Source organism: Salvelinus sp. IW2-2015, unplaced genomic scaffold (genome assembly GCF_002910315.2).
Source record: "Salvelinus sp. IW2-2015 unplaced genomic scaffold, ASM291031v2 Un_scaffold245, whole genome shotgun sequence".
Taxonomy (NCBI): domain Eukaryota; kingdom Metazoa; phylum Chordata; class Actinopteri; order Salmoniformes; family Salmonidae; genus Salvelinus; species Salvelinus sp. IW2-2015.
In genome coordinates, this window is record NW_019942528.1 from 578,287 (window position 1) to 601,960 (window position 23,674).

The 23,674-nt window shown below is 41.3% G+C and overlaps 2 protein-coding genes across 4 annotated transcripts in view; one reads left to right on the forward strand and one right to left on the reverse strand.

Annotated features, from left to right (window-relative positions):
• The window catches only part of nid2a (nidogen 2a (osteonidogen)), a 105,351-nt gene extending 96,326 nt beyond the window's left edge, over window positions 1-9,025 (forward strand). Inside the window, exons 22-24 of one of the 2 annotated variants that reach the window (XM_024135296.2) lie at window positions 2,823-2,946; window positions 3,566-3,678; window positions 8,368-9,025. In XM_024135296.2, the coding sequence (XP_023991064.1) occupies window positions 2,823-2,946; window positions 3,566-3,677 (236 nt within the window). In that variant the 3' untranslated portion in view covers window position 3,678; window positions 8,368-9,025. Of the gene's footprint in view, window positions 1-2,822; window positions 2,947-3,565; window positions 3,679-4,622; window positions 5,127-8,367 lie in introns of those variants that run through there. The other variant, XM_024135295.2, reaches the window with a different exon arrangement.
• LOC112068210 (RNA transcription, translation and transport factor protein) lies at window positions 5,044-14,997 on the reverse strand. 2 transcript variants are annotated; one of them, XM_070438071.1, is made up of 8 exons: window positions 14,815-14,997; window positions 14,030-14,154; window positions 12,816-12,916; window positions 12,147-12,232; window positions 11,352-11,440; window positions 10,972-11,040; window positions 9,072-9,120; window positions 5,044-5,597 (listed from the first exon to the last, which is right to left on the reverse strand). In XM_070438071.1, the coding sequence occupies exons 1-8, from the start codon at window positions 14,873-14,875 to the stop codon at window positions 5,443-5,445; spliced, it is 735 nt and encodes a 244-aa protein (XP_070294172.1). In that variant the 5' UTR covers window positions 14,876-14,997; the 3' UTR covers window positions 5,044-5,442. The 2 variants fall into 2 exon arrangements, with proteins under 2 accessions (XP_070294172.1, XP_023991068.1); XM_024135300.2 differs by having other exon boundaries at window positions 12,147-12,224; window positions 12,817-12,916; window positions 14,815-14,996.
• Between the last annotated feature and the right edge of the window lie 8,677 nt (window positions 14,998-23,674).

Here is a 23,674-nt window from a genome sequence, read left to right on the forward strand (position 1 = left end):
GCTCCAGACATTTTAACCTGGTGGCACCAGCCCATGATTTGGTCGCGCAATAGAAACATTTGTAATCCTTTTATAAAGTCATTATAAATGATTTCACAATGCTTAATAAGACGTGTAATAGACTACTGAGTTGGTATTGTTGCTAATAACAAATACATTTCATATATGCTATTGCAAAATAAAATGTATTTGGTTGTGTTTATGAACGTTTTAGGAAGGCCTACTATTAGAATATGCAAAAAATATTTTTTCATGAGTTTTTGTTACTGTTATATGTAAAAATGATAAACCACAAAACACCACAATTCAAGTGTTATACACGTCACAAAGAAATTCATTATTATTTAATTAAGACAGATCTTTAAAACATACAAAACACTAATAACTTGTATTTCAAAAGAACAGAATATAATATTTTAAGTTGTATTATGTTATTAGTCTGTGCTTAGTAGCCTATGCTGCCTCAAGTGCTCACATGTAGAACACATGGAATAACAGCTGTAATATAAAAAAAAATATATATATATATTTTGAAATAGAGCCCATGCCTTTTAAGTTGTTTGGTAAATGTATGATTTTAGATACCGTAGAACCTGCTCTTTCTGATTATGAAACCAAAACGTTTTACCTGCATGAATGTTGATTTGAAAACATTCCCTTTTTTGTCAATTACCCACGCTGTGCGGCAGTCTCTTCATTCGCAAGGCAATTGATAATATTGTCACCCATAAGACCGTTGTCAATTTAATCTTGTCTTTAGGCTATATCTATTATTATAGGTCTGTGTGAAATTAGTTTTGATGTAGTTTTGATGGGCCATTGTCAGTTGGGCCATTGTCAGATGGCAGCCATGTGGTGAAGGAAGGGGAGGGGGGGGAATGACATGTCCTCCTATAACTCCTTATAACACAAACTCTGTTTGTGATATTGACATTCTAACCACAGTGTGTTGAATAGACTTATTTACAAAAAGTCAAGGGGGGACATGACTTGGAAAATTGCAGAGTAATAAAAATGTTAAATTCATATGACCTCAAAATGATGCTCTCTTGAGTTTTTAGCTCGTTATCTATGATTAATCTCTCCTATTTTATCTTTCAAATAAGTACATGGAGTTGTATGCTTGTTCACACACACAAGCTTATGGGTGAAATGATTGAATAATATGTATATGTACATTTATTTTGCAATGCTCGTGCTCATAACATGGCCGGTGTGGTTTGCCTGTAGCATGCTGACCAAACCAGTGGTGGAGTCTGTGTAGCCAGGCGCTAAATTAGAATTTGGTTCTATTTTAGATGCTTGACCCCGTTGCAAGTCCCGCCTCTCCCATTACTCATTGGTTTTGACGAGCATATACCCACGTGGACGATGAAAGAGGTCCACATTCCAGTCCAGTTGGTGGCGGTAATGCACCTTAAAGTTGGTTGCCCAGCGCCATATAAAATCCACAGAAGAAGGACCATTCCCCATTTTTATCTGTGGATTAATTGTCGGAGTAGAGAACACAAGATGTTGTATTACTCAAAACGGGTCCAAATTCTACAAAGATCATTCTAAAAAAAGGACCACATGCATTTTAGGTAAAATAACAACCCAATGTTTATCTCCCAGGACAAGCTAGCTAGCAACAGCAAGCTAGCTAAATTACATGTCCCGATTTGAAGCTTCAGCACCATTCTCACTCCTTACCTGCTGCCTTACGCCTCGATCACACCAACAGCTCTATTTGCACGAAATATTATGCAGCATCATCTGGATATGTGTGCAACAAAAGCTCACCTTCTGTTACCGTTTCTGTTCAACTTGTTTATGCATACAGTTTGACGCATACGCTCTATAAATCAAACGTATGCACCACACAGAATGCTGTCTTGCAGCGTTCCATTGGAAATGAATGTACTTCTGGTGTACCCAAATGCAAGGACACTGTTGGTGTGATCGAGGCGTTACATGCATGCTGCTGAGGAGTCTTGGGCTACTATTGATTGTGAAGATAGAGGCATTTTTGATTGAAGTAAAATAAAAAAGTTAGATTGCCTATATCTGTCTTTTTAATTGTGTGCTCCGTGTATTTAGTTTAAAATGGGTTATAAGTAAACTAGTTGGAAAATAAATATCATTAGCCTATTGCTGTCATTTGTTGGGGACGCACTAGCCTTTCTTCGTTGCCTAATTGCTGCAATACAGCCTGTTCAAAAACTTTTGTGACGTTTAAACCAGATAGCAATACACCACTGATAGTTGTTTCACAGTTGATTTTGGTATTTTAACCTGCTTGTCGTCTGGTGGGGATAGACAAAATCAGCAGACGCACGGCTGGAGCCGGTTTGGTCAGCATGTAAAAGGCGATTTATGGTCAATCTGGCTCTGTATTGGCCATACAGCATTTACTGCTATGCGGCCTCTGCGGAAGTCAGGGCATTCATACTTCTTGCGCTTCGCGGAGCAGAACAAAGCTGTTGTCAAGGAAGTGAGTTTGTGTTTATACAGGACCTCCCACGGTCCCACACCCACCTACCCTCAAGCAATCCTGTCAATGCGGAGCTATACAGAGCCCTCTGCATTGTCACAAAATTTGGGAGGCGATTGAATAATGTAAAAATTTTTTTGCAACTCTCGAGTTTGCATGTTAGTGGGGATGGGGCCAAGCTGTTTTGGAGCAGAGTCAGAGGTGATGCACAGTTCAGATGCATACAGACTGTATACTATGAAAGGGGCTTATACTGTTATCAACCTGATGAAACCTATAAAATCTATCCCTTACCATCCCCAATCTCTTATATTTTCTTCCTGTGTCCTCCCCTCTTTCCCTCTCACAGGGACCAAGCGTTTGGAGTGCATTGCGTCCGATGGGACGGGTAGAAGGGTGATCCACAGCAACCTGAACTACCCATTCAGTATGGTGTTCTATGCCAACCACTTCTATTTCACAGACTGGAGGAGGTAAGAGAGGAACATAACTACCACTATTTAAACTCAGATATGTCAAATACTTAAGCTGTGCTTGTTGGAGGTCGATGGGTGCAACGGTTGCATGCAAACCCTGTAAATAATGTTTAAAGTAGTGTTATTTTTAGGTTCAGTGTAATGGTATGAGAGAATGTTTTTTTTACTGATCGTCAACAACACATTGCACAACTGGCAGCAACCAGCTGAATTGCGAATACAATTTACATTTAAAAAAAAATTGTGTACCAAAACACAAGCAAAAGACCAAGCAAGCGCAATGAATGAAAGTATCTAGTAATGTTCATCATTAGCTGTTGTCTTGAGCAGAGAGGGCATTGATGTTAAAGCTAGGGAGAAAGTTAGGGCTCAATTCAATTTGTATTGCTTCAGTGTTACAGATTGCGAGATTGAAATGTAAGTCATTTCAAATTGAGCCAACACAAGCAGCATTTACCGCAAATGATGGAACATTGCCTTTAAATTTCAATCATACTGTAATGCCGAACTTCAGCACCACGGATGGAATCTAGCCCTCCATCACAGGCCAGGAGCTCTTCATCAAGGCACTTGGTTCAAACTTGAATACGCATTTTATTTCCTATGGTGTTTGTAGGGACGGAGTCATTGCTCTGAGTCGGGACAGCAGCCAGTTCACAGACGAGTACCTACCTGACCAGAGGTCTCACCTGTACGGCGTCACCATCGCTACCACCCACTGTCTATAAGGTAATAGTGTACATCTTTATAGCGTACTGTCCATGGGGTGAACGTTTACATCAAGCTGCCTCATGCTACAGAAACATAATTATGTGGGCTCACGCAAATCTTGACTCATGTTATTGGTGACGTTCCAGGTTGTCTTTTTGCAGTCGTGCATCTCAGAAGATTGCTATATCTTATGAATTGGTAACAAGACACTTCCTTAGACATTGAGATCTGATAATCTGTGCAGCGCCTGCGAAACAATATGGAACACCAACAATATTACCCTCGTGTCAAAGTGATAGTAATAGCATTCACTGTTGTCAGTGGTTTTGCACATCTGGTGGAATTAAATCAGATGAACTGTTCCACTTGAATTGTACTGTATGGCTTATGCCTTTTGGGGAGTCGGGTAAGATAAAAGCAGTCTGTGTAGCCTGAAATGCTTATCTTTTTGCAACTCTGCAGATTAAGTATGGTCCCCAGTGTTGAGGCTCCCTGCTTTCTCACAAGCTTAGTTACGTGACGGTATCATAGCCTGCAAAAAAGAAAAAAAAGACTGTAAAATGCCAAATAACAGAAGCATTACAAACAGCCTTGAAACAGAACCTGTCAACTAGGAAGTTCCTCGGGGGGGTGGGTAGAAGGCACCTGCTGCCAAATCACTGTACTTTAGATCTAGGTGATGAAATGTGACCGGTCCTCGCTTAGACATCAAAGCACTTCAAAGCCATGGAAATCTAGCGGCAAGAGCCCTATGAAATGAGTCTTGCGTTTGGTGGGAGCACTCTTGAAATGTAAAAAGAGGGGTATTTAATGGAGATAAAAGAAAAAGAAAAAAAAAGACAAGTTTGGAAAGTAATGTTTGTTCTGTGACTGACGTTCGTTTTTTTAGCTGAGTGTGGGGTAGCCATCAAGGATTTTCGCTATCCTTCCTGTTGCCCTAATGTGGTTGTCATCTGTTGCAGGGAGACAATGATAGAGACAATCGTGTTTATGGTGCTATTTTGGCCGTCTTGACGTGCTTGCCCGTGAGAACCCTTCCGTCGTACACTGCTACAGAGGCGGCGAAAGAAGACACTCGTCTTCTGGAGCAAGTGTTCCACCAACCACAGCAAATTTACAAAACACCAACTGCGACAACCCCCCGCAAAAAAAGTTTTGTACATTTGTTTTATACCTCATTTCTTACTTTCTACTGTATTTTTGTATGTGACTTTTTAATGAAAGCCAAAGAAAATAGCTTTGAAATAAGATCTTTGAGCCACAAGTCCTGTTATACCTGTCAATGTGTATTGAATGAACACACAGCAATGCAGTATGAGTATTCTGTGCACTAATAAGAATTTTGTATTTCACCACATGGAATTTTGTCTTCACAAATATCTGTTTTACCAGTTTTTTTTAAATTTTTTAAATCCTTTTATTTTTTGTAAGATGTGATATTTATAACAATAAAATGTGATTCAGGACTTAAACAGAAATGGGTCATTTCAGCAAAGAATCGGAGAACTTACCATTTCTTATAAAAAAAGAATGTATTTCATACATTTTCATTCCAAAAAAAGGCTTCCCCCCCTCCAAAACAAGTCGATTTAATTCCAATCCTCCCAGCTCATCAAAAACATCCAAATCAAAAAGGCTTCTTCATGGTTGTTAGGGGGAGGCAAAAATAGAATAAGAACAGGGTCCTGGACCATGTATAGTTTGTGTGACTGGTACTGCTTTTCCACAGACTGCGTGTGTTGGGAGTTATAGGGCAGAGGTCAAGGGATCAGGCAGGCCGGGTCATCTACCGACCTTTCCCAGGCGGTGGTCTGTCTTGGGGTCTGCGATGATGGCCTGGACAGCTACGATAGCCTCGTTGATCCGGGTCTGCAGGTCTCGCAGCTCCTCAATGTGGAGCAGACGCAGGATCTGAGCCGCTTCGTTCAGGGTAGCGTCTGCAGAGAAAGGCGCAGCACACCGTTAAGAGGCCGTGTTCCAGGACATGAGATTATGCTCAGTCAGTGATCAGCGACTAAGGTCACAGTTGAATTCTTGTAGGAACACATGTTGACAGGATTAAGGATGCATGCAATCATGCTTTTCTTTTCTCTAGGTTCTAAATGCTGTGTTAAAAAAAAAGAAACCATTTGTAGTGACCCGAAAAGAGAAAAAAAAAAACTTCCATACATATACTACCGTTCAAAAGCTTGGGGTCACTTTGAAATGTCCTTGAAAGAAAAACAAATGTCCATTAAAAGAACATCAAATTGATCAGAAATACAGTGTAGACATGGTTCATGTTGTGAATTACTATTGGTAGCTGGAAAAAGCAGATTTTTTATGGAATATCTACATAGGCGCACAGAGGCCCATTTATCAGCAACCACCACTCCTGTGTTCCAATGGCAGGTTGTGTTAGCTAAAACATTTTGTTTCTGGCCATTTTGAGCCTGTAATCAAACCCACAAATGCTGATGCTCCAGATACTCAACTAGTCTAAAGACCAGTTTTATTTCTTCTTTAGTCACCACAGTTTTCAGCTGTGCTAACATAACTGGAAAAGGGTTCTCATGATCAATTAGCCTTTTAAAACTGATAAACTTGGATTAGCCAACACAACGTGCCATTGGAACACAGGAGTGATGGTTACTGATAATGGGCCTCTGTACACCTATGTAGATAATTCATAAAAAAAATATAAACTCAGCAAAAAAAAGAAACATCCTCACTGTTAACTGCATTTATTTTCAGCAAACTTAACATGTGTAAATATGTGTATGAACATAACAAGATTCAATAACTGAGACAAACTGAACAAGTTCCACAGATATGTGACTAACAGAAATGGAATAATGTGTCCCTGAACAAAGGGGGGGGGGTCAAAATCAAAAGTCAGTATCTGGTGTGGCCACCAGCTGCATTAAGTACTGCAGTGCATCTCCTCCTCATGGACGGCACCAGATTTGTCAGTTCTTGCTATGAGATGTTACCCCACTCTTCCAAGGCACCTGCAAGTTCACAGACATTTCTGGGAGGGAAATGGCCTTAGCCCTCACCCTCCGATCCAACACGTGCCCAATGGGATTGAGATCTGGGCTCTTCACTGGCCATGGCAGAACACTGACATTCCGGTCTTGCAGGAAATCACACAGAACGAGCAGTATGGCTGGTGGCATTGTCATGCTGGAGGGTCATGTCAGGATGAGCCTGCAGGAAGGGTACCACATAAGGGAGGAGGATGTCTTCCCTGTAACGCACAGCGTTGAGATAGCTTGTCGTCATTGCAGGCACAGTCCGCTGTGACACACTGCCCCAGGCCATGACAGAACCTCCACCTCCAAAAATCGATCCCGCTCCAGAGTACAGTACGCTCATTCCTTCGACAGTAAACGCAAATCTGACCATCACCCCTGGTGAGACAAAACCGCGACTCGTCAGTGAAGAGCACTTTTTGCCAGTCCTGTCTGGTCCAGTGACGGTGGGTTTGTGCCCATAGGCGATGTTGTTGCCGGTGATGTCTGGTGAGGACCTGCCTTGCAACAGGCCTACAAGCCCTCAGTCTAGCCTCTCTCAGCCTATTGTGGACAGTCTGAGCACTGATGGAGGGATTGTGCGTTCCTGTTGCCATCCTGTACCTGTCCCGCAGGTGTGATGTTCGAATGTGCAGGTGTTGTTACACGTGGTCTGCCACTGCGAGGACGATCAGCTGTCCGTCCTGTCTCCCTGTAGCGCTGTCTTAGGCGTCTCACAGTACAGACATTGCAATTTATTTATTGCCCTGGCCACATCTGCAGTCCTCATGCCTCCTTGCAGCATGACAAATGGCACATTCACACATGAGCAGGGACCCTGGGCATCTTTCTTTTGGTGTTTTTCAGAGTCAGTAGAAAGGCCTCTTTAGTGTCCTAAGTTTTCATAACTGTGACCTTAATTGCCTTAAAGCTGTTAGTGTCTAAATGACCGTTCCACAGGTGCATGTTCATTAATTGTTTATGGTTCATTGAACAAGCATAGGAAACAGTGTTTAAACCCTTTACAATGAAGACATTTGCATTTTTACGAATTATCTTTGAAAGACAGGGTCCTGAAATCAGCCGTTTCCAGCAACAATAGTCATTTACAACATTAACAATGTCTATACTGTATTTCTGATCAATTTTATCTTTTAATGGACACCCCAAAAAATAAAAGCGCATTACTTTCAAAAACAAGGACATTTCTAAGTGACCCAGAACTTTTTAACGGTAGTGTACATACCTCTCGGCAAGTATGTACAACTCCTGCACTGACACAGCTTGATATTGTGTTGACATTAGGCCACTTCAAACAGAGGTTCACAGGGAAATGTCACTCATCTCCACATTGACACATTCCATGTCGTTTCCTTTGCCCAGATGCATCTCCAACAGATCTGGATCAGATCTTGACTATGTGATGGCCCTAGCCACCCAAGCATTACATCAACAGTAGATCAATAAATTCCATTACTGTTCTGTCAATCATATCAATAGGACAGAATGGGTTTGCCATGGTGCCCAAGGGGGCAGCCTAACTGGGCTGTTAGCTCCTGCAAATGTATTGTTAATTTTGTTCTATTATTTTTCTGCAAACTGTTGTTTTAGGAAGATAATTACAGATCACACAAATCTGGTGATCTGAAATCATATTTTCAATAACACAATAAATCGATTATAATATTGATTGCACTGCTAGCTTGCTTTACAGCTAGCTTTGATTTGGGGAGCTCATGCCGGGGATTTCCTCTTGAGGTGTCGGACAGACTGGACTCTGTGCTGAATCGTAGCGCTGTAATGGAAGCCTGATACATTGGGACTGGGAGACGATTCAGCCTGGAGAACACCACTGGAGAATACTCGGGCTGAGGAGCTACGGGGATGCGATTCAACTCAGCGAAGGTGGCTAAGCAGTGGAAAGATTTGCAAGGCGGAGCCAGGCTACTCCCAAGTGGTCGCAACCAACGTGGTTTGGACAGTGAAGAAAGCTGGCTAGTTCTGCAAGCTATTCCCAAGTAGAACAACCACTTATCTGGAGGACTATTCAAATGTGTTATGTTTTGATCTTGCAGTATTTAATTATTTGGGCCATGTGATATTTACTGCAATTCAGCTTTTAGCTGTGATTGTGTAACATGTTTGAAGAGGACCACAATGGAAATACGTTTTTTACTTAAATGCATTGTATCCACATTTGTATTGCGTTTTATAATTGTCAAATAAAAAAGTGTGGAGGCCATTAAGATGATAGTAATCGTCTTGGGCACAAAAGGGAATTGACAGCGTAAGCATTTGCAGTTACAGAAGAACTTCAAAATGTAATTTAGGGACTAGTCCCTTTACGAGGATAATACACTGCCGTTTGAAAATGTGTCCCGTGTGCATTACTTAAAATACTCGACTGCGAGCACTCACCTCCAGTATCAAAGCCGAGGACGTGCTTGTCCAAGGCCACGGGGAGACCCTTGAGGCAAAAACAGGAAGACACATCACAGCAATTAGGGGACACAGGAAGTGCCAATATACAGCAGTCTTCTTAAAATAGCGTAGCCACGGAGATGACTTCCAGACCACTGCACACAGGCCTTACCCATCACACTCTGAGGCTCCATGTACAGTGCCTTGCAAAAGTATTCATCCCCCTTGGCGTTTTTCCTATTTTGTTGCATTACAACCTGCAACTTAAATGGATTTTTATTTGGATTTCATATAATGGACATACACAAAATAGTCCAAAGGCGGTGTATTCACCGCCTTTGCTATGAAGCCCCTACATAAGATCTGGTGTAACCAATTACCTTCAGAAGTCATAAAAGTCCACCTGTGTGCAATCTAAATGTCACATGATCTATCACAATCTCATATACATACACCTGTTCTGAAAGGCCCCAGAGTCCGCAACGCCACTAAGCAAGGGGCAGCACCAAGCAAGCGGCACCATGAAGACCAAGAAGCTCTCCAAACAGGTCAGGGACAAAGTTGGATTAGTACAGATCGGGGTTGGGTTATAAAAAAAAAAAATGCAACTTTGAACATCTCACAGAGCACCGTTAAACCCATTATTTTAATAAAATTTAATGTGGCACCACAACAAACCTGCCAAGAGAGGGCCGCCCACCAAAACTCACAGACCAGTCAAGGAGGGCATTGAATCAGAGGCAACAAAGTGACCAAAGATAACCCTGAAGGCGCTACAGAGCTCCACAGCGGAGATGGGAGTATCTGTCCATAGGACCACATTAAACCATACACTCCAGAGCTGGGCTTTACAGATGAGTGGCCAGAAAAAAAGCTATTGCGTAAAGAAAAAAAATAAGCAAACACATTTGATGTTCGCCAAAGGGCATGTGGGAGACTCCCCAAACATATGGAAGAAGGTACTCTTTTTGGCCATCAAGGAAAGCGCAAACCCAACACCTCATCACCCGAGAACGTTATCCCCATCGGGAATGTTTTCCCCCATCGGCAGGGAGTGGGAAACTGGTTAGAATTGAAGGAATGATGGGTGGCGCTAAATACAGGGAAATTCTTGAGGGAAACCTGTTTCAGTCTTCCAGAGATTTGAGACTGGGACGGAGGTTCACCTTCCAGCAGGACAATGATCCTAAGCATACTGCGAAAGCAACACTCGAGTGGTTTAAGGGGAAACATTTAAATGTCTTGGAATGGCCTCGTCAAATCCCAGACCTCAATCCAATTGAGAATCTGTGGTATGACTTAAAGATTGCTGTACACCAGCAGAACCCATCCAACTTGAAGGAGCAGTTTTGCCTTGAAGAATGGGCAAAAATCCCAGTGGCTAGATGTGCCAAGCTTAAAGAGACAAACCCCAAGAGACTTGCATCTGTAATTGCTGCAAAAGATGGCTCTACAAAGTATTGACTTTGGGGGGTGAATAGTTTTGCACGCGCAAGTTCAGTTTTTTGTCTTATTTCCCCCCCCAATTTTTTTTTTATTTCAGGTTGTAAGGCAACAAAATAGGAAAAATGCCAAGGGGTGTGAAAACTTTCACAAGCCACTGTCAAGTGTCTCAGAGTACGAGTGCCCACACCCCTGTCCATATCATTTTATTGATTGTGATTTAAAAAGGCTAAACTGATGCTAAACCAGTACTCAGATGTTTTGTACGGAGAGTTCAGAGTGCACTTGAGTGTGCTTGCCTTGTGCAAATGGTCCCAAAAATACAAAACCTGTCCTGCTTGGACCCAGTTCTGAAGTATTGTGGGCATTCTTTCAAATCACGTTTTCAAACCTTTGTCAATTTGATGAGGTCTAAATGGGTAGGCGGGAGGGTGGATCTTCCTCAGTATCTCACCTCTTTAGACTGCCTGGCCTTGGCTATAGCTTCTGGGGTCAGTCTCTCTTGGATGAGGATCCTTATAGCCTGTTGGACAAGTGGAATAACCACACCATTGCTAACAAATCTGCATACGTCTGAAATCTGCACAGGGTCATCATTTACAACATGGTCATAAGAACTGAGTAACACCCTTTTCACAGTATAGTGCCAATCCGAACTGGCTCTGATATTTTCATTTTACATTGTCCTTTTAGCAAGGTTCCAGTAGCTATGGTGGGTGCGTAACTAGGCCATCGCACTACCGCTAGGCACAGCTTGGCTCAGTAGTGTGAAAAGGGCCTTAGTACATTTGTCCCACTTCATAGACATGGTGCTTGATGGCTGCTGGTTCTCACCTTCAGCATGACCAGGTAGTCGTCGTGACGCTGGATCTTCAGCATGTTAGCCAGGCCCATCACACCAGCCTTAAAGTCTGGGTTGTTGCCTTGAGGAGCAAGAAGGGAACACACCCAGTCACCTTAACACTATACACATATCTACCCCTACCACTCCAGTATCCCTGCACATTGTAATTATGGTATTGGCACTGACCCTGTACATTCAGTAGCTTACTTTCGTGTTCTTCTCATTTCTATTCCTTGTGTTTTTGTTCTACTTTATAGTACTACAGATATTGATTACTGCATTGTTGGGAAAGAGCTTTCAAGAAAGGCATTTCACTGTATTTGTGCAAGTGACAATAAAACATGAAACACTTATTTTCAATACAGCATGGGCCTGTTGACATTCATAATGTCAGCTGGAGTTACAACTGTCCCTGTTGGTTTTGATTCTCATCTTGTTTTGCATGGTACTCAAACAAAAGAACCATATGTAATCACTGGGAATAAACCATATTCAAGGGAAGTCAAGCCTAAGCAGGCCAGGTAGGTAATAATGAGCATAAAGCAAAAGAATAGCTAGTGAACGGCACCACATGAGCCTGAGGTATCCAACGTTTCTAGTCACCACTGTCAGCCTCTACATTCCCATAGCAGTGGTAGGTTTCTGTGTGCAATGATGATTTTATCACAAAACATCAGGGACAGAGGAAGAGGAGTGGATAGAGGATGAGAGAGATGAGTAGAGGGGTAAGGAGAGGGAGGAGGATAGGTATTTAGAGGAAGAGATGAAAGAGTGGTTAAGCTCACTGTCCAGATGGATGAGTGGATCCGAGGGTTTCTCCGCCTTGGTGGCCGTGGCTGGCGGACAGTTCTTGTACTTCTCAACTGGGGAGCCAGTGGGACATACAACATCCAGAAAGTGACCACTTAGTCGATGCCCCCCACTTATTACATACTACTTAACTACTTTTACAACAAAATACTTGCTTTAATAGTGTGTAAACTCAGTCATTTAACAGTCCTGGACACTAACAATAGTGTATGGCAACAGAGGGTGGAACCACAATTAGATTATCCCTCTAACCCCTAGACAGGCAGCCTAGTGGTTAGTGTTGGACTAGTAACCGAAAGGTTGCAAGATCGAATCCCTGAGCTGACAAGGTAAAAATCTGTTGTTCTGCCCCTGAACAAGGCAGTTAACCCACTGTTCCTAGGCTCTCATTGAAAATAATAATATGTTCTTAACTGACTTGCCTAGTTAAATAAAGGTCAAATAATGATCCCTTATGGTGGAGCAGTCAAAGTTGCCACTGTTAATACAATGCTACCATCTAGAGGCTGAAAACCACCACAACAATACATTCAAAGTAGTAATATGGTCTAAGTACACACAACGGGCACCGAATCACACAAGGAAAATAACACTAGTCCCTTCAATAAATCAAGAGATATAAGGAGTAAATGGATGGTACAGTACCATTGTCTCCATACTCGAACCGAACTGCTAGACCCAGCAACCAGTCCACCGACTCCTGTCTCTCTTGGACACTGAATGGGCAGTTTACATCTTGAAGATACTACGTAGGAAACAGAAAATCAAGCTCATGTTCAGTAGGGAGAAAACGTGCCACAGTGTGCCTTACAGAACATGACCCAGGGTACTGTGAATACAAGGTTCCTGAAACCATAACACAATCTTCTTCGAAATGGTTTACCTCCATTGGAGTGGTGTCATTACTAGCTCTCACCAGGTAGCTCTTTGATTCAGAGCTTGTGTATTCATCAGCGCTCACCATAAAACTAAAAGAAGCATTTATTGGACAAATGCACGTAGGTCCCTCCCAGTTTGCTTCCATTTGGTTCCTATTGAATACACCACAGGTGAGACATGGCTGAACAATTGTTTTCAAATGCCACCATTCACATTTTATGAAAAAAAATGGTAGTTTCTCCTTGAGCAGCATGTCTTTCCCAGCGGAACCTTTACTGTCCAGACTCACACTGGGGAACTATTCAAGCCTGGAGACAAAGGTTTCTGGTGCAAGCGCTGACTGACATGTGCTATGTCTCAAGAGTCTTTCCTCATCCCGTTCTCCTCTCGCCACTTTCTCAAAAATGGCAGTTGGTAGCGAGAGGATTCGTGGAGAGGGTGCTTCCTGGACAGAAAACGGGATGGTAACTTCACAACGGAGGTTCTCAAATGAAAAAGAGAGCATCACAGCTATGGAGACCAGTGATTAGGCCGGTAAATCGGATTGCTTTCAGCATTCTAGAATGATTAGGCCTACAGACTAATCCTGGGGCGTGTTCAGCAGGACAACGTTTTGGAATGTTCAGATAGAAATATGTCATGTAGAACAAACATTCATGTCTGCTCTATTCATAGGATTTCCATCTGCAACACTTGACACCATTTGGCCTTGGACTGGCTTTATTGTTTTGCCTGTGATGTAAACAGTTAGGGAAGGGGTTGAGAACAGATCCTCCTAGATACACTGATAAAGTGGAAAAAGAACCCCATGGTTCAGTAAGAAGACAATTATGAAACATGGAGATACTACATGAACTTGCCCAATAAGAAAGAACACCAATTTTCGTTTAAATGTGTTACAGTGCGCCCTACTGAACACAACCCCGGTTGTAATATGAACAGACCTTTGACTGGCCCTGCAGCTAGCCTTGCTGCTCACCTGCTCAAAGGACTTGGGCCATTCCGAGCTGGGGATATTTCTCAGGTTGCCCCGGTCTTCAATTTTGTAGTGTCTGATTTTCTGGTCTTCCAGCCACACAATGAAATTCCTGAACTCTGTCTCATCTGTGCAAAGCAGAACATGAAGACAGTGACACAATAACTAGATGCACAAATAGTGGTAATAATAGATTTCCTGTGTTAAATTATAGGCTGTGTTATAATAACTGGGGAGCTAGTGGGAATATACAGCACTCACCACATTTATATTGAACCGGCAGAAATTCGCATATGAAAATTCCTAAGGCAACTCACTTATAATATACCAACAAGGAATATAGAGAGTATCACTTTCAGATGCCACCCCTAGCCTAGCTAAAGTTAGCTAATTATCTAACATTACCTAGTTGCGTTCTCCGTCTCCACTGCCTCCCTAGCACTGCTGTTCGTAAACTAGCTACGCTAGTTAGCCAACTACCTGGCTTAGCTAGCTCCCAAAAAGCTAGTTAGCTGGGCAAATGCACAAAACCTGACCTAACAAGACTCACAGGTTAATAATTTTGTATTATTAACACAGTTAATATAAACAAAACATGCATACATATTACATACATGGCTGTATCGAAATGTTTGACTTAAGAGTAACGTCAAAGACAGTATGGTAACAACTAACGTTAGCTAGCTAGATGCTACAGCTACATATTTTGAGCATGGCAATGGGTGGCTCTGAAAGTGCACGTCATTCACTAGCAGATAGCTTGTTTATCGTGGTTTTGTTATAGCTACCGTTGCAGTCAAATCCAGAGGGGTTATGATAATCCAACGCTGTCAGTTTTCTTCGAAACATTTTGTCAAGTGGTTCTACCTTTATAGGTCACAAATAGTGGAACTCCTAGCAGAGATGCACAGAGTGCTTCTGTGGGTTTTATGGCGGACTACAACCCAAAAAGGTGTATTGCCGCCACCAACTGGACGGGTTGAAACCAAAACAAGGTAAAAAGAAAATCCATACATTTTATTAGTTTTTATTTAACTAGGCAAGTCAATTAAGAACAAATTATTATTTACAAATGACGGCCTACCCCGCACAAACCCTTCACCACGACGACGCTAGGCCAATTGTGTGCTGCCCTATGGGACTCCCAATCAGGCTTTTGTGATACAGCATGGAATCGAACCAGGGTCTGTAGTGACACTGAGATGCAGTGCCTTAGACCGCTGCGCCATTCGGGAGCACCCATACATGATAGGGAAACTAACTTAATCCACCTAAATAAAAAAATTGTACATTGACAAAACAAAATTAAACTCCCACTTCTTTCAATTCTCCATATGTCCCTTCTCAGGCTCTAGGGCCTGAGCGATTGCTACGGCTTGTGTTAATATTCCATATTACTCCTTTGCCGAGAAATCTTTCAGCCCCAGGAACCGCTCTGCCACTTCCACAATGATTTCTATCTTCCTGAACTTTCTCTCCACCTTGGCAGTGCCATTATCACCATAGCTATAAAGGCCACAAAGTCCACCTTCTTAACCTTTAAAATGTCAGGATCCAGCTGGTGAAAGGCAATCCCTGCAGCCTGCAGTGAAGGCCTATCCACCACTATGGACTCTTCAAGTGCACCATTCACACCCTCAACCCTTTTAACAGCTGCTGCATATGATATGCTCTGGATAGCCCTGACTTTGGGCATTCGAAAGACGTGGCTTCATGGTTCCCACCACAATTGCAACACTTTTATAACACATATGATATTTTCTACAACTTGGACATTTCGGCTTCTCCCTTCTGCAAACACTTTTGAAACATGACCAAAAGCATTACAATGATCGCATTTATCCCATTGGTCTTGGGGTAAATGCTCCGACTCTGTAGTTAATATACCCTAACTGCACTTGAGTAGGGTGACTCCATATCAAAAAACAAAAGAACAGATAGACTTAACTTTTTCTTCATTCACCACACAATTCATCCGACGTGCATCAATCACTCCAGGAATATGTTTTATCTCTTAAACATCTACTTCCTACGAGACTCCAGATATAACCCCCTTGAGGGGTGCCCTGTTCCTAAGAGACACACGCGACACTTCAAACTTGTAAAATCGGGTGAGACGCAACACACCTTTATTCTGATCCTCAGAGACACAAAAAAATCTAAACAAGCCCGTCTCTCGTGATCCTCACAACCTTCACTCTACCCAGCACTCTCGCCACCAATTTGGATATCTCAAATGGATTCCTCAAGATTGGTAATTCGATCAGCTGCTCCTGATTTACAAACCATACTCCTACAAGATACGAAGAGACATTCTCATCACTGTCATCTACTTCGCTGTTTCCTTTATTTTGGACAATATTCCAATTCTTCTTGATTCTACCACCATTAGATTCAGAATCCACTTCATCATCCGCTTCTGACAGCTTTCCAGAAAATCCTTCCTCGTTGTCCCACCTCTGATACACACATCAACAATCCATTAGGGCATTTGGAAAACAATTAGTTCTTCTTCTTCTTTAAAGTTTTAGACTAAACCTATTGTTGTATTGCCGCCACCTACTGTACAGGGTATTGAAACAAAAACAAAAATAAATAAATGTATAAATATATATATATATATATCCCATTGTGGGGGAGGGACCAAAGATAATACAAAATACAAAAGTCCACCTTTTTAACATGCAACATGTCAGGATCCCTCTGTTGACAAGGAACTACCATTACTTATTCAACTACACTCCTTTCTTCCGCTCTTCTCGCCTCCAGATAGGAGACATTCTGGACAGGTCTTATTCTTGCCACCTCCATCTCCTTCACCCTAACAGGACACTTCAGAAATTCAGATGAATGTTCACCACCACAATTGCAGAATTTAGGCTCAGCTGGCATGTAATACTCCTCTACATACACTTGACACATGACCAAATAATTTACATTTAACACACTGCATGGGTTTGGGCATCCAACCCAAATACACGTGAGAAGGGAGAGACTCTTCATTTAAAAAAAACAATAGAATGGATGGACTGGGCTTCCACACTCCATCCACCATGCGAGTTAGTCGTTGTGCACCAACCACTTGATCCAATTCTTCACGTATATCCTATGAATTTACTTCTAGCGCCACCCCAGAGATAACACCCTGCTTTGAAGATCCACACACGACACATTCCAATCCAACATTTTGATGCGTAAAGCACGCTCCTTCTGTTTCATAGAAACACAAAAAAATGAAAACCCATTTCTCGTTATTATCATCGATGCCACCTCATCCACAATCGGCCTTCTCATTCTCATCATCCCTCAATAACTTCAATCGAAGACTGCGGGTCAGCCTGATGAACCAAACTACTCAGTAATCTCCTCCATATGACCTAACTCTCACACACACTCACATGCAGACACACATTTAAACAAAACAAATATAAATATTTTTCTCGTGATTACTGACAAATTCATTTATACATTTATAATTAGTAGGTTTTCTTATCTTTTTTATTTTTGTATTGTATTTATTTATTTTTTGGTGTGGTTTTCATACAAGCCCTTGGGCTTCCAACCACACCAGCACAACTTTTTTTTTAAATAGGTTTTTTATCTGTGTTGTTGTCTGTCACTTGTTATCTTTGGTGCAAATAAATAAATAAGTGTGAATTACACATTTGGGACCCACAAAAAAATTATTCAACATCCTGTAGCTCTTCTGCAGTAAATCTGTCTCTCCCGAAAACTTCTCTGCTGCTGCCACTACCAAATTAATATTCTGGGATTTACATTCCATCTCTACAGTACAGTTAATAATCATAGCAATGACTGCTAAGAGACCAACCTTACTAAAGCACAAACTGTTGAAAGAGAGACATGTTATACACGCCTTTCCATCCACAGTTTTTATGAGAGTAAAGTCATGTCATATAAAAAATATCACGAAGGCTGTGATGGAAACAGGAAGTTTGGTTGTAATTTTATAAATGCTGGAAGATAATTTGTGTCGACATAGTGGGATCGTTTTGTGTATTATGTGGGAATGGCGGTGGAAATTCCTTCATGAGCAAATATTGATATAATAACCATCATATCGAAGGACATTTTTAGTCACACGATGATATGGTGTGGTCCTTCCACTTCGACTCGGTAAAGCATGCAGTTTATTAGGCTACAGATTAAATAATGTATGATAAACTTCACAGGGTGGTGAAAGTGCAAGGTGATGAGCTTCATGCTGCTTTCCAATAAATATTGAGCGTCTTATTCTGGTGACATGATGATCGATGCTTGATTTTCATTTGACAAATAAAAATATTCTCTCTCTTATCATAATAATCTGGTCTTGATTTTGATCACAGATCATGACAAAGCCTGAACATTTCAGCTATGTTTCTTAATGATTTAGCTCTACAGACTTTACTGACTTTATTGTCCCCATGGGGACATTTTTTTGCAGTGTCATGTACATGTTTAAAGTGGCTTTTAAATACAAAACAAATTGACAATACAACTTTCATAAACAGTTACATACAAATACAAAGAGACTAGCCTGCTGGCCTTGGGTCGATAGTAACATTAGCCCAAGCTATTTAGGAGGGATATCACACCTGCCACAAATGATTGTCTAGTTCTGTTTTTCCTGCCGAGGGGTGCCTTATACCTGCGCCCAGAGGGGAGTAGTTCAAAGTCCTGATACAGTGGGTGGCTTGGGTCTAAAATTATTTTGTGAGCCTTGCGGAGGGCCCTGAACTTAAAGATCTCATCCAGGCCTGTCAGTTTGACTCAAAGTATCCTGCTTGCTGTGGTGATAATCCTTCTCAGTATATTTCTCTGGCTGACAGTGGCATTGCCAAACCAAAAAACAATACAAAAAGTAAAAATACTCTCAATTATAGATTTGTAAAACAGAGTCAGTGTAGTAGAATTAACATTAAAAGATCCCAGATATTTGAGAAAGTACAGTCTCTGTTGACTCTTTTTGTAGATCAGGTCTGTACATTTACTCCACTGAAGCTTATTGTCCAAAAGGACACCCAGATATACAATCTCTACGTTCTGACCACTGATAGATGTTGCAGAGGTAGGTGTTGTACGCTTCCTGAAGTCTATGCACATCTCTTTGGTCTTACTGGTATTGAGGACCACTCTACAGAGTCATTTAGGACCGGGCCAAGGCGTTCCTCGTTCTCATGCAACAGGCTGATCAAGGCAGTGTCATCAGCGAACGTAACGAGGTGTCTGTCAGGATAGAATCTAATACAACTATTAGAGTACAAGATGTACAGGAGCGGGGACGAAACACATCCCTGAGGAGAGCCTGTGTTGGTGTTGCAAATGTCCGATACGTGGACCTATATTTAATCTGGATTTGACAAACAATCGGCTTCTCCCCGTGCCATATGTGTTCCCAGTTAGGCTAAATGTAGTCCAAATAATACGGTTTGAATGTTTTCCTATTCATTTGCATATGCTAACCATTGTGATGAATGATATTTACTATCTTCTGCTTTTTATGAATAAACAGGCATCTGTAAAAAGTAATCATTGGTTTCGATGCTCCGCATGGCCCTTTGGTTTTTCATTTGTTTTCCATAAATGACTACTGCTTTATACTTGACAACGTTAAAGGTTACGCCTAGGCCTATTCCTTGTAAATACTAGATTATGTCTATTGACAGGGAGGGAATGGGTGTGTGGCGAAGACGCACTAAAGGCATGTTTCTGTCTCCCGACAAATCGTGCACATTTATTGTGTCGTTGTGAATTGTTTTGGCTACCTTAATGTTGATTCATTCCCGTTACATATACAATATCACCAACAGTAAATGTCAGCGTTGATCCCCGTTTTTTTAATAAACTACAATGTTAAATTACGGTAGGCTAATTTCTGTTAATGCAATTCAAACTGCTACACTTGATCAACACGTTTTGATTTATTTCATGCCATTTACGAGTTGTCAATTTCTTCATTGTCTTTTGTTTGAATGCGAGTATGTGTCTGTTTTCTCTGTCCTGTTGAGTGATCCCGAATGCCTCAGTACACAAGTATAGACTACTTTACCTGCTTGCAAATGTGTGCTAAAAGTTTCATACTATTTCTGATTATCTTAAAAGATCCATTAAAGGAATTATTGTAAGTGACTAGGTCATTGTATGCAACTGTTAACTGTTATATCATAGATGTAAGTCAGTGGAAATTGTTAATGTATCGCTTAACTTTTATATTTTGATGTCATTTAAAATGGTGACTTTTTCAGGCATTACATGTAAGATAATGTCTTGATAAGAGGCTGCATTGCCAATTGGGTTAACGTCTTCACTAAGTGGTCAGGAGACGGTGACTCTGATGGAATGGAAATTGAAGGGTCAGACAAGATCGTGGTGTTGTCCGACAACAAAGATTCTGAAGTGAAGTTTTTGGAGGGAAATTTTTCATAGTTTTTTATTTTATAGAATTACTTTGAATTCCTATTATATCCAATGGAATGAAAAACAATGACACCACTGACTCATTTCGCATTAATTATTTAATTTCACTGTTCTATAGGCTCTTGAAGAATGCTGGTCTTACGAGGGTGAGTGCAATGTTACATTTTACAACAACAAAAAAGTGGTATGTAGACTGAGGAAGCAAGAAGAGGTTCCTCCCCTCAACCATTTCAGGTAAAGTACATAAAGATATTTGGTTTCACAACGAAAAAGTACTTGACATCAAACGTATTAATGTGGAATTTTCTAAATGCATATATGACATCGTAACATTCGCTGGAGCCCACGACATGGTTTTGGAAACCTTGTCTTGATTAATCCATGTCATCTGCCAATGATAAGTGCCCAGGCAGGAACGGTGGAGGACAGCCTAATTGTTGCAGATGTGGTTTTGTACATTCTTTGGTTGGCTGAGGATCAGGTGGAGGTGAGTACTTTTTAACTCAGACAGATTCAACAATGACATAAGTAGTGGGGCTCCTTAATGCCTATGACTAACATAGGTCAGTGGTTCTCAAACCTCGGGGATCCCTAGCCGTTACATGCGTTTGATATATACCCGAGATGGCACAACTGATTCAACTTGTCAACTTATCATCAAGAACTTCACTAGTTGAGTTTGGTGAGCTATTTCAGGGCTACTACTACTTTTTTTTTTAAACATATGGGGTCACAGAACAGAGGTTTGAGAACCAGTGACATTGGGCACTTATGGCAGACTACGTGCTTCTACACCTGCATTGCTTGCTGTTTGGGGTTTTAGGCTGGGTTTCTGTACAGCACTTCGAGATATTAGCTGATGTACGAAGGGCTATATAAAATAAATAAAATAAACTTGATTTGACTACATTGATTCTTGTTTTTCAGGAAACTACTGCCCCAACAAATCCCAGCTGGCTCTCCATCCACAGATGAAGTGTTTGATATTCACAAATTGTGAACAATCAACTCTTTTGGGTTAATGTTGGCTTTTGTTATTTTACAGAATTTATCCGAAGACTGTGCTCTCCTGGCTGGCTGCAAAAGTGTATCGAGATTAGACCATTAGTCAATATGGTTTATGTTTGTCCACTTCTAGAGCCTTTAAGAGGCTGCACTTCACCGCTTCCCGCAAGCTAAACATAGTTTGTAGATGCGGAAATGTACAGGGAGGGAGCCATTGACGGTGGCCCACTTCGAGAGTTTGCCTGCCTTCTAACTTCTTATGGCTGCAGGGGCAGTATTGAGTAGCTTGGATGAAAGGTGCACAGAGATGCCAAGAGTAAACGGCCTGCTCCTCAGTCATAGTTGCTAATATATGCATATTATTATTAGTATTGGATAGAAAACACTCTGAAGTTTCTAAAACTGTTTGAATTATGTCTGTGAGTATAACAGAACTCATATGGGAAGCAAAAACCTGAGAAGTTCCACTTCCTGTTCCACCAAGCTCTCATTGAAATTACAGCGAGATATGGATGAGTTTTCATGGATGACTTCCTACGGCTTCCACTAGATGTCAACAGTCAATAGAACTTTGTCTGATGACTAATGTGAAGGGGGGCCGAAGGAGACAGGAATTAGTCACCACTGCCACGAGCTGACCATGCTTTGACCATGCGCGTTTACGTGATAGGCAGCTCTGTTCCATGCTCAACTGAAGTCGATGTAATTCTCCGGTTGGAACGTTATTCAAGATGTATGTTAACAACATTCTAAAGATTGATTCAGTACATCGTTTGACATGTTTCTACTGACTGTTATGGAACTTTTGGACATTTCGTCACGTTTTAGTGGATGCGCTTTGTGACTTTGGAATTGTTTACCAAACGCGCTAACCAAAGTAGCTAATTGGACATAAATAACGGACATTATCGAACAACTCAAGCATTTATTGTGGACCTGGGATTCCTGGGAATGCATTCTGATGAATATCATCAAAGGTAAGGAAACATTTATCATGTATTTTCTGGTTTCTGTTGACTCCAACATGGCGGCTAATTTGGCTATTGTTCTGAGCGCCGTCTCAGATTATTGCATGGTATGTTTTTTTCGTAAAGTTCTTTTGAAATCTAACACAGCGGTTGCATTAAGGAGAGGTATATCTATAATTCCATGTGTATAACTTGTATTATCATCTACATTTATGATGGGTATTTCTGTTGAAACGATGTGGCTATGCAAAATCTATTGATGATTTTGGAACTAGTTAATGTAACGCACCAATGTAAACTCAGATTTTTTTATATAAATATGAACTTTAGCAAACAAAACATGCATGTATTGTGTAACAGGAAGTCCTATGAGTGTCATCTGATGAAGATCATCAAAGGTTAGTGATTAATTTTATCTCTATTTCTGCTTTTTGTGAAAGCTATCTTTCGCTGGAAAAATGGCTGTGCCTATTGGGGTTTGGTGGTGACCTAACAATCATTTGTAGTGCTTTCGCTGAAAAGCATATTTGAAATCGGACACTTTGGTGGGATTAACCTCGCCTCCCTACCTCTGAGGAAGTACAGTTCCCGCTCAGCCCAGTCAAAACTGTTCGCTGCTCTGGCACCCCAATGGTGGAACAAACTCCCTCACGACGCCAGGTCAGCGGAGTCAATCACCACCTTCCGGAGACACCTGAAACCCACCTCTTTAAGGAATACCTAGGATAGGATAAAYTWAATCCTTCTGACCACCCCCCCCCCTTAAAAGAGTTAGATGCACTATTGTAAAGTGGTTGTTCCACTGGATATCATAAGGTGAATGCACCAATTTGTAAGTCGCTCTGGATAAGAGCGTCTGCTAAATGACCTAAATGTAAATGTAATTAACAACAAGATTACCTTTAAAATGATATAAGACACATGTATGTTTGAGGAATTTTAATTATGAGATTTCTGCTTTTTGAATTTGGCGCCCTGCACTTTCACTGGCTGTTGTCATATCGATCCCGTTAGCGGGATTGCAGCCATAAAAAGCTACATTTGATCAGAAATAGCTGCTTGTTCACTGGGCCGGAGGACTCAGATGGAATGTTCAATTACAATACATTATAAAGCTGATATTGAACACATTGTTGAGAGGAACAACTTAAATGCCTATTTTGCTTCTAAACCTACCAATCAGTTTGATATAAAATGTAGTTCATCCAGTGGTGGCTTTGTCTTAAACAATGTTTTATGTAAATGTTGTACCAAA

What these genes read in the sequence shown, in the direction of transcription:
- LOC112068210 (XM_070438071.1), bottom strand. Translation starts at nt 14,875, where the DNA reads ATGTTTCGAAGAAAACTGACAGCGTTGGATTATCATAACCCCTCTGGA. An exon ending in ACTACCTGGTCATGCTGAAG is followed by an intron (nt 11,041 to 11,351) that starts GTGAGAACCAGC and finishes CTTGTCCAACAG; the next exon opens with GCTATAAGGATCCTCATCCA. An exon ending in CCTCGGCTTTGATACTGGAG is followed by an intron (nt 5,598 to 9,071) that starts GTGAGTGCTCGC and finishes CTTTCTCTGCAG; the next exon opens with ACGCTACCCTGAACGAAGCG.